The sequence below is a fragment of the Apaloderma vittatum genome, unplaced genomic scaffold (genome assembly GCF_000703405.1).
Source record: "Apaloderma vittatum isolate BGI_N311 unplaced genomic scaffold, ASM70340v1 scaffold1439, whole genome shotgun sequence".
Taxonomy (NCBI): domain Eukaryota; kingdom Metazoa; phylum Chordata; class Aves; order Trogoniformes; family Trogonidae; genus Apaloderma; species Apaloderma vittatum.
The window spans coordinates 30,764-41,543 of NW_009736724.1; the positions used below are offsets into that span (position 1 = coordinate 30,764).

Genomic DNA, 10,780 nt, shown 5'->3' on the forward strand with positions numbered 1-10,780 from the left:
TTCCTGCTGTAAAGGAAGAAAATAAAATTGAAAATCTATTATTCTAAATGTAAAAGCTAGCAGAAGGGTAAATATCTCCTGGATCCACCTAAGAGCTGTCAGCTTTGATGTGCTGTTCTCCCAAAACGTGTGTGCTTCACCCATAGCTCTGCTTCTTCGTGGATGAATCTTGGGTTAGCTATTCCTCAGGCATTAGCTAGGAACTGACCATAAACTGTTAGTGGTTCATAAAAAGACAACTTAATTCAGCAATGTGTGGGCTCAGTTCTATTACTTTATCTTCAACTAGAGGGAGCAGGATAACATCTTGATGGGACTTCAGTTAAGAACTGAAAGCCCTTCAGAGCGTGAGAGCTGCTCACATATACGATATCAATAATCCTCTTTGTTCCCTTCCCTCATCTTCTTTTAATTAGCGGCTTTGTTGGCCAAGACATTTTGCAACACTGTTATGAGTCTATCACCAAAAGAGCACATAAATTCCGTGCCTGTCCCTGAGTGTAGGAAAAGCTTGCATTATCTGGGGGGGACTTGTGAGAACACGCACTGCATTGCCTCTGTCTCCAACAACATCAGCCAACATCAGCGTGAGAATCAAAGCTGTGATTTAAGCTTTGTTGTCTTCTTTTTCTCTCTTTTTTTTAAATTCTACTTACAGGCTTTTGCCTAGTGGGTCAGTTTTTAGCACAGCATAATGCTAACGTGGGCATGAACTGCCTTGTCTCTGACAAGCCTGCAGAAGAGTTCTGATCAATCTGTGTTTTCAGTTGAGAAGTCTGGTTTTATTCAGTAGCAGGCAATTTGTTCTATCCATTCAGTCCTTTGCAGCATATTAGTGCTGGTAAAATGCATTTTAAGAGTAATCTTCATTAAAACACTACGTGCTACTAAGAAATTAACCTTGCTTAACTTTTTCATTACTTGATCTTAGGGTTTTATTCTCCTGGTTTGGCAATGCAATGTTATAAAAAAGCAAATTAAAAAAGTTATTTATGAGTGGATAGAGATCTGCTGAAACAACCATTTTACTTTATAAAAGCATAACTGGCTGCACCTCCCACAATATTTCACAACTGAGATTTTCCTCAGTTTGCAAAACATTTGTAAATGTGTTTAGGGGAGTTTCATCACATAAGATTCTTACCTTTTGAACAAAGATTTCTTCTTCTGGAGGAAATTCACTTACATCTATATCTTCTAAATCAGGCAGTTCCTGAAGACAATCACAAGATCATTAATCGGTGAGAAAAGCTACTGGAACCAGATTTGGTTATAACATCTCTATTTGGATATGACATCGCTACCTCACAGGGAACCTTCCTCAATGCTTTTTAGAGGTCGCAGCCAGTGCTGTCACCTTCTCTGATATGCTCTGTTAAGCATGGGAAAAGGAAAATTCACCTGTCTCCAGAAACAGCAGATGAGAAGTCAATAACCTTAATGCCAGACCAAACACAATTTTCTACTATGCTTAATCTCAACTTCATGTACACAGAATGCAGTTCAAACACTGCCAAGGCACGTGCAGCAACAGGATCTTGTTTCTGCTTGATGGAGGGATGTCATAACCACCACATGACGGATCCTCCTCCGCTCTGCTCCCTTATATATCACAGCTGAGACCATCTACGGACTCCAGGATATGAACAAAGACGACGGGGCTGCTCCAGAGCTTCTCCAGATGGCATCTTCACAGCCATTCCCTGCAATGTCAGCACTAAGTCTCACTGGAAAATCTGCATTAGCGTAAGTACTGGAGGTTATTGGGAGAAGCTCTTTCTGGTACTGAGTGCCAGCTGGAGAACAAAGCAGCACAGAGCACTGAAATGTGGATTAGTGTGGGATTTGGGTTCTTCCTGTAGAATTAGAATAGTCACGCTTTCTACGTGTCAGAAGAAACCCCGCGCACACATGTCGAGGAATTTCTCTAGCATAAGAGGAACTTAAGTCTGTGCATAGGAGCTTCCTATTATGCCGTACAGCACCAAGAAACAAAACAACGCCGAATCTGTGAGGTCATCACATTGTAGGTACCTACAGTATTGCTATTTATTTAAAGCCTTTATTTCAGACCCTGCCAAGTTATAAAAACAACATTGTGCGTGCTTGGATTTGCTGCCAGGTCACACCACTACCCTTGGTAAAGCTATTAGTAAAACAGCCAAACAGGAGGACGCATCAGTAAGCCCTCTGTGGAAACAGTATCTTGAGCCCTTCGATAACAGGATGGAATCTTTTCCTGTGAAATTACGAGCACGGAAGTGATATGAGGGACTTTTTAAAAACATTCCAGTAAGAATTTAGTTCACAGTGTCAGTATAAGGGATCAAAGAGTGTATTGAGTGCTCTGGGAAATCATCAGCTCAGGAGGTATTGCAGTCATAGTGTGACAGTGTCAGTTTAGCAGCAGTGTCATAATTAGGACATACGAAACGACTCTCCTTTGAAGTGAGATTGTGCTGGTTAAATGTGGTTAAACGTGTTTAAGTGTTTGTGTCATCAGACAGAAATCGTAGCTAATAGAAGACAATATTACAAATGTCAATTGCTTATTATATACCTGAATAACGCACATTCTCTTTTTCTTGGAAATATACCTGGAAGTTGTATTTTGGGAATTAATTCATAATATCTAATACTGCTAGCTAACACAGAGTGGGTGGCTGTTTCTTCCTGACGCTTTTTCTGCAATAGTTCACATTTTCAACTATGTATTTCATTTGAGTTTTGCCTAAGAGCATGCATTTATCCACTAGATTCTTTATGCTGTACTTTCTGTGTTTTAAATGAGAGCCCTCTAACTTTTCCAGAGACAGAAGGTCAGCTTCAGGTGATTTATGGACAAAGGACACAATAAACTTTGGAAGCGGCGCTAAATTCTTTACACATGCTACACTGGAGAGAACTTTACCTCTTGGGTTTTTTCTTTTTTTCCTTTTACTTTTTCTACTAGTGGAACTTTCTTAGAAACCTAGCCACATAGTTTTATAAGTCAGGAATTAATTTGGGAGTGGACAATACCCAAATCTGCGCTTCTCAAAATCTGAATCTGATACATACATCAAGGTAAAGTTTCCCTGGTGTCTCCAGTTTGGTCTGCTTGGTTTCAGCATATTCAGCCAGTTCAGGAAGCATGGCCTTTTCAGTAGTCGCCTTCTCTCTTGGTATATCTAAAGAATTAAACAATAGTCAGTTGCAGAGAACTAACGGAATAAAAGATTTTCTATATTGTAACAGCAAGCACTGGAAAACCAAACTGTCGGGGACCTGACCACCACCGCAGAATTCACAGTTGAATCCAGTTTGTTTTCCTATCATATTCTTGGTCTCCTTTCGATTGTATAAATTAGTATTTGCATCTGGCAACAACACATTCCACAAATCTACAAAAGATCCTTCCACACGCGAAGGCACAAAAACCACGTCTAGACTGATACCCAGGATCTGCTGGCAGACAAACAGTTTATGGGGGAGCCAGGTAAGTGTGTAAGCTCTCCTGTCCTGTCACTAAACCTGGCATGTAGGAGAAGTGGAATTCTGCCTGCTAAGTGGTTGCAGTTTGAGCCCTCGGGATTGTTTGTTTGTTTCCCTTAAAGAATATTTCATCCAGTGTTACTTTATTTTCAACTAGTCGCTACGGAAATGTAATGGGATGTTCTCATCTACAAATCAGACGGTCTGAATCGCAGCAGAGGCAGTGCTACGCTAAGTCAGGCTTTGGCTCATCCTCTCTGCATCCTCGGTTTGGTCTGATCCTTCACTGTGTACATTACCCTCTGTCTTCCTGTTGAAGTTTGAGCATTTGTCAGAGTTTGATTCTTGCGCATCCTCTTGACTTCTAGCAGGAATATTTCCAGGTATAAAACCTGCATTATCTCCCCTATTTGGTAGAAGTGTTATCACTTCCTCATGAGCATCAAAACTTTCATTTCCAAATTTCTCAGTTTTTTGAGTTTCTTCTTCTGATGTATTTGCAGTCTCAGAGGTATTGGAATTTCCAGCATGGGCATCTGAATTTGCAGGTCCTCCTACAGAAGAAACAAGTTAATTAAAACTGCTGAGTTAATGGTCTTAATGGTCTTAATATTTTAGCCTAAAATATGCATCAACAGCTCCTACTTTGTTTGAGCAGCTATTTGCGGATTGCAGCAATGTTGTGGGTTTGCCCATCTCAACTCCCCAGCGAAATACAGTTCCCCAGAAAAAAAAACCACAACTCATCTAGAGAGAACACTCTAGTAAATAAGTGTCTGGTATCTACAGCTGACTTTGAAAAGACTCACGAGTGACTACAAATTTATGTATGTGCTTGGGCATTTTGGTGGATCCAAGAGAAATGCTGAAGTTATCCTCTCCTTTAAGCAATCCACCTGCTCGCAGGTTTAACTTGTCAGTCAGCCACATTTGATTGCAGAGCCTGTGAAACCCCAAACCGTATCAGATCAATTAACACTCCCCCGCGGTGTCGTACTGCCTTCTAATTCGGCTTCAGTCCTGTTTATCCTGAAAATTCTCTAGGCAGGTTAGGTAATAACTGGTCGTAAACGTATGTCTCCTTGAATAACGTGACAGGAGAATTTGTGGCATAAAAGAGGGCAGCAAGTGATTAAAGTAATGATTAAAGACGCTGCTCTTGCTGCCTGTGTTACCGCTGCCGAAGCTCTTATGGTTAGTGAACGCAGCGGCGGAGACTGGTGAGGTGGTTATCACTGGGTCTTACTGGTGCCCGCGTGCCCACTGAAGCAGCCCTGTTCTCATTTTGGGGCGTACCTGGTGCCTCCACTCGGGAACCTTTACTGCCCTGCCTCGCACCCAGTTGCTCTGGTGAAGACCAAGAGAGCTTGAAGCACTGGGACAGAAAATGGTTCCTTGTTTTTCTGTTTCACCAGCAGTGAGAAAGGCGATGTTTGCTTAAAATCGTTATGGTTGATCTAAGATGTACCAAGATTAACTGAGCATGGGAAAAGAAGATTCATAAATATATTCCAAAAACTGCATCAGCCTGCTTCTGAACATTTAGGAACTATCCATTTATTTTAAACATTCAACGGGAAGTAGACACAAATATTTTTCAAAATAGTTACCACAAACCTTCTAGGATGTCTCTTACATCTCCATTTCCACATTTTGCACTTGCATCTCTTCCTTCCATATACCTTTGTCTTTTATTATCCTCTGCTTTTTGCCTGATTGCTGCTAAAGCATCGATGCTATCTTGGATTTTTTTTCTCTCTCTGGTTTCCCATTTTTCCCTTTCTGCTTTTTCAGCTTCAAGCCCTCCAACAGCCCAGGCTTCTGCACAGGCCCTAACAAAAACATGAAAGCTCACTGTAACGTAGCTATAAAAAAACATCTTTAGAATGAGAGAGAAAAGTAAAAAAGCATATAGCAGTGACAATCCCTTATGCAATAGGGATACACGCAGATCTTATCTTGCATGTGGAACAAAGATCTCCAAATGCTGGCACTTACACCACCAGAGATCTGCCAGGGATGCTGAACTTGGCTCTGCTTTTCCAGACAGCTCTTCGGTCTCTCTTGAAATTGGGATTTGCCTCTGCTTTATAGACTCAGTATAAAGCAAAATTGTTCAAAAATTATTTCTCTTGTGGAAAAAAAAAATGGCTTTTTCCTAGGTGTATTAGATGTAGAACTCCATAATATAATCATCTTGTACTCAAAGTCACCCATCTTTAATAAATTATACTGGTCAGTCTTCCTTTCCTTCCAAAAAATGGGTGAGTGAGCATTAGCATTTGTGTAAAGATGGCTCCGATTCTTACCTATCCCTTGGGAAGACTGGTCTGTCATCCAGATATGTTAGTAGTTTTAGTCGAACAGTAAGTGTTTTTCTATAATTAGCAATTTCCTTTATCACTTGGTTTCCCATCAAATTCAGCACATGCTGGCAAAAGAAGGAAAACAATTTTTAAAGCTGAGAAGCAAAAAAAAAAATCCCAATCTGGATATGTACTTTCTCTGTCATTTCAAAACAAAGAAGTGATTAAAACATCTGGGGTGTTACAAGTAATCTACAAAAAAGCCACCCAAACCACATCTACTAACATTTCTTTGAACACCACGACGTGTTGTGCCCTAACTACACAACAAAACCATTTAAGGGATTCACCCACGTACGTGACACAAACCCCCAGCTCTATCCTGCTTACCAAATTAGGCATGGCCTCCAGAACAGTTACAATACTTGGGTCCCTTAGATTGTTGTGGGAAAGATCGAGAACAGAAATACTTGGGCATTCTTGCAAGTGCTGGATGTCTTCCACCGTTTGTAACTTATTGTGAGCAATCTGCAGAGTCTGCAGGACTTTGAGACAAGCTGTCGGACAAGAACAGAGCAATGGAAGGAAAGGTAAGACTCATTGCTTCACAGAGGCTTTTCTGGAGCAAGTAGAAAACTGTGGCGTCAAAATAATTGTTTGTATTGAATTGGGAGCTTTTTTTTGCTAAATTTGTTCTTCCGTTACACACACTTTTTGGCTAGGCCTCCGAAGCTGCTTCCCTCACCCTGGGCCAAACAGTTGTTTGGTTTTAGGATGGTGGTGGTTTTTAATTCAGGTTTCAAAGTAGCCAGTTAGACAAAAGCAAGAGCTCGTGTCTCAAATTACTCTCAATGTATCCAAGCAATACCGCAGAAGAATTCTTTTTTATTTTCTGCTGAAGATGGAATAAATCCTTTAACAGACATAAAAGATGTGGTAATCACGTCTGCGGCTGCCAAAGCACACTGCAGGTGAAACCTGGATTGTCAGCCTGTCTGCAACACAAAGTGCTGAGACAGTATTAAGTGAGGAAAAACTACTTAATTTTCTAATATCCAAGTAGGAGTAATTACAATGTCTTTTCTGTTTTCTCATCTACTTAAATTGCAAAATACATAGGCTTGACTCTGCAATAGAAGCCTTGAGGACTTTGGTGCGGACGTTGTGCCAAATTTGAATGTGAATAAAAATATCCTTGAAACTAGTGTCACTAGTAATAGCTTAGCTTAGTCAAAGCTTAGGAGTATGAGTTTGTTACAGGTTAAAATATGTTGCATTAACAGCTCTTACAGAGATTCTCAACGGTCTTAATGTAGTTGTTGCTGATATTGAGGGAATTCAGCTTTTGTAAGGGTTCAAGGTTTTCAATTTTGCTAATTAAATTGAGTTGCAAGTAGAGGCAACGCAACTCTGTCTGGGCCTCCAAATTCTCGATTTTTGTTAAGCCGTTGCATTCCAGCCATAAACACTTCAATCCAGTATACTCGTCAAGGTTCTCCAGGCGGTCGAATCCTACAGAAAAAGATGTTTTAAAATGAAATTGCATTGACTGAAAACAAGTCAGTGTCATTAAACCCGCACTGCTGAAACAGCCCGCAACAACTTCAGTATTCAAACTAGTGGCAATATTTCCACTGAATCAATGCCACAGTACTTGGCCACAAAGGAGAAAATCATATAGGTACCTTTTCTGGGCTATACCTTGTGCAGCCCTTTAGGTTCTCAAATAACACACATTGAGAAAACAGCAAAACCAGAGCCAAAGCATCGAAGGCAGGTTTAGCGTGTCCTATGGATTTAAAACAATTCTTATGCTAACCTGAACCGCCTAAGCCTGTCTTGCAAAAACCCACTCAAAGATCACAAAGAGGCTGATCTGCGTTCATTCTAGCAACTTCTTTTCCTTTCAGTAGTATTTGAGAACTTACAGTAAGTGTTTACTGTTTGTTTTTTTCCTGACCATTTTATCGGGCAGTAAAAATGGCCCCAAAGCTGGTAAACAGCTTCTTTAGACAAACACATTTAAGAAGAAATACACATATTTTTCCGCTGAATGCAACCCAGACCGGTATTTTAAGACCTTTCTCAGAGGCTACTGTTTTGGAAAAACCGAAAAGTATCCCTTGATATCTATTGACCCTTTGTATGCCTCCACAAAGTGAATTAGATCTACAATCAATTCACTTTTCTACCTTCATATTGACTCATTTTGTTTCACAATTTCATTATTATGTAAAATTATGTTTCCTGTTTAAATGAATTACGAGATACTTCAGCGAGCCATAAGCTGGATTCTCTGCTAAAATCCTACTTAGAATGATAAATCTGAACAGCCATGTCCACATCTTACCTTTATAATGCAAGTAAAGCGTATCATTTAAGTATGGGGTCATGTATAATTTCTGCTGTTTGCAGATGTCTTTCAGAACCTTTTTCGTCATTCTAAAATAAGAAGAGGAAGCAGAGGCAAAACAAAATGTATTTCAGTACACATTCTGAAATCTTTGCTTTCAGAACAGATTCCAATTCAAAATAATTAATAGCTCATTTATGCAAGAGAAACGGCTATAGCTTTCAAAGCTGTACTCCAAATAAAAAAGCTGTAGGGTTTTTTAGAGTAGCTTTCCATTTCTACTGGTTTGAAGTGAGTTACCAGGCTGTTCTGCTAGAAACAGAGAGGAAATGTAGGCTGGACTTGATGATCTCAGAGGTCTTTTCCAGCCTCAACAATTCTGTGATTCTGTGAAAGCGAGCAGGGAATTACAGAGTCCATCTTTTTGGAAAAGAGTAGTATGATTTGATCTTAAATCCTGGCTCTTTCCTCTCCAGTCCTTTCCTCCATTCCTTGCTGCTTTGGTGCAGGACCTTTGGTGGCACAGCCAATAAGCAACATTCTCTCAGACTAGAAAAATCAAGTTATTAACTCAACATTTTAAGGAAATGCTGGCTCCGGAATAGCACTCAAGACAGTTTTAATATACTGGCTAGGAATGCCACAGTAAGAAAATGCATAATACCTACTTAATGTTCAGCTCTACTTCTTTTTGTATTTATGCAAGTGACAAGTAAGAAAAGGCTACTCAGGGAAGCCGTGGGCTACAGCTGAAGGGCACGGGGGCAGAGGACTGGCAAGAGGGACTGAGCAGGGAGCCCACATGATCAGACTTTGAATAATGTTACTAAATAGTGCCAAATGTGTTTTTTAATTTCATTAGTTGTTTGCCCTGTGCTTAATCACAGATAACACAAGAATAATCCCATTTCACAACTATTAACGAGCAGGCGTTGCAGCGTATGGTGGTTTAGGCTGGGCCAAAATTCAAGCTGCAGCTTACGAAGGAGATGGGTCTTATTATCAATTGTCTGAGGTACCACTGGATTTCCTCTGCTAAAAATTATCTTGTCAACTGTAGTATTTACACTGTGAAGAATTAATACAATGCATTGTCTGAACTGATGCTGAGAAATGGCCACATCTACTGACAAATGACTCCCATGAGAGGTTGCACAATTGTCCTGCAGACCCATTAAACAGATTGCATCATGTAGTCAGCATGTGGTTTGCTACTGTGGCCATGAAAAAAATGCTGTACATATGCTGGAAATATCACTAATTCCTGATTTATCAATTATTCTCAAGTTCATCTTCAAAATTGTTCTCCTGCACTAACATGCAGAATGGCAAAACTCCTGTTGACTTCAGTGATGTCAGGATTTAAATAAAGACATCAACAAACAATGAATATATTGTACCTGATACAGCCACTCTTTTCTTCTGGCCTTTGACCGAATGAGCTGGTAACAGATTTGTGATCACCATCTGATTTTTGTTCATTCTGTTGATCTGCTCTGGACATACAGTTGATGACTTTTTCTTGAGTTTTATCATCTTTGTAAGGAAGAAAATGAGTTGCAATTTAACACCGTGGGTGGGGAAAAAAAGAGTGTCTGTCATGTTGTCAACTAATTTAGAGACATATTGAAGAGCCCTTTAATAATTAATTTCAAAAGAAAAAGTGTTCTAACCGAGATTTTTGCTGATATTTTAAATGCAAATTAACTTTTTTAGAAAGCAAAGTAGTAAAATAAGTAGTAGCAAAATAAACCATTGAAATCTGTGGGGTTTGTTTTCTTTTTTTTAGATCTGGAAGTCAGGTACCACTCACAAGTCTTAAGATTATTATAATGTATACTGTCAATAATGTACTGGCACCAGTGTTCTCATGGATTATTGTTAACAATAATTTAACAAGACTGCTAACTTTGCATGTAAAGAGACTAGTAATTGCATATAAGAGTCATCTCATGCACTGTTTGTTGTAGTTCTACAAATTTACCCTTTTGCACTTCTTGGAAGGTGTCTCTGGTGCTACACTCATTCAACCTGTCCTTAAACTACCTTTGATTAATTATATTTTCAATACTTGTCAGACTCTTGCTCTATGCCTTCTATTTGCACTTGTAGTCAACACACTTAAAAAGGGACAGTACAATCGAGATGATTGTGCCAGATAATTTAAATAATATGATTGTAATTAGAACTTTTCGAGGTCAGGAGGGCTGGTGGGTATCAGGAGGATGGGGCCAGACTCTTCCCAGTGGTGTCCAGTCACAAGACAAGAGGCAATGGTCACAAAGTTGAGAACAGTAGGTTCAACCTAGGTGTAAGGAAATATTTCTTTACTGGAACAGGCTGCCCAGAGAGACTGGAAACTTTCAAAACCTGCTGGGATATGTTCCCATGTGATGGCCTTGAGGTGATCCTGCTCTAGCAGCGGGGCTGGACTAGATCTCCAGAGGTCCCTTCCAACCCCGACCTTGCTGTGACTCTGTACGATTGCAACCCTGGAAAAAGTATCCCTCCTGTAAGAAGAGAAGTAAAGAAACGAGGAGGGGGAGAAAGGCAAAAGAGAGAGCAGTTGAGTGAGCCTCAGTTGCGGCAGGATTTTCAGTGACTTCGGTGCAAGAGAGAATGAACTCCTTGCACCCAGCTGAGTAGC

At 40.1% G+C, this 10,780-nt stretch overlaps 1 protein-coding gene across 1 annotated transcript in view; it reads right to left on the reverse strand.

Annotated features, from left to right (window-relative positions):
* Positions 1-10,238, reverse strand: part of DNAAF1 (dynein, axonemal, assembly factor 1) — a gene marked incomplete at its 5' end in the record, with an annotated part of 11,044 nt that extends 806 nt beyond the window's left edge. The window contains 11 exon segments of the mRNA XM_009877074.1: positions 1,145-1,213; positions 3,061-3,170; positions 3,774-4,028; positions 5,092-5,306; positions 5,784-5,905; positions 6,171-6,337; positions 7,071-7,292; positions 8,131-8,222; positions 9,534-9,669; positions 10,118-10,203; positions 10,205-10,238. Of these exon segments, the coding sequence (XP_009875376.1) occupies positions 1,145-1,213; positions 3,061-3,170; positions 3,774-4,028; positions 5,092-5,306; positions 5,784-5,905; positions 6,171-6,337; positions 7,071-7,292; positions 8,131-8,222; positions 9,534-9,669; positions 10,118-10,203; positions 10,205-10,238 (1,508 nt within the window).
* Positions 10,239-10,780: the final 542 nt, after the last annotated feature.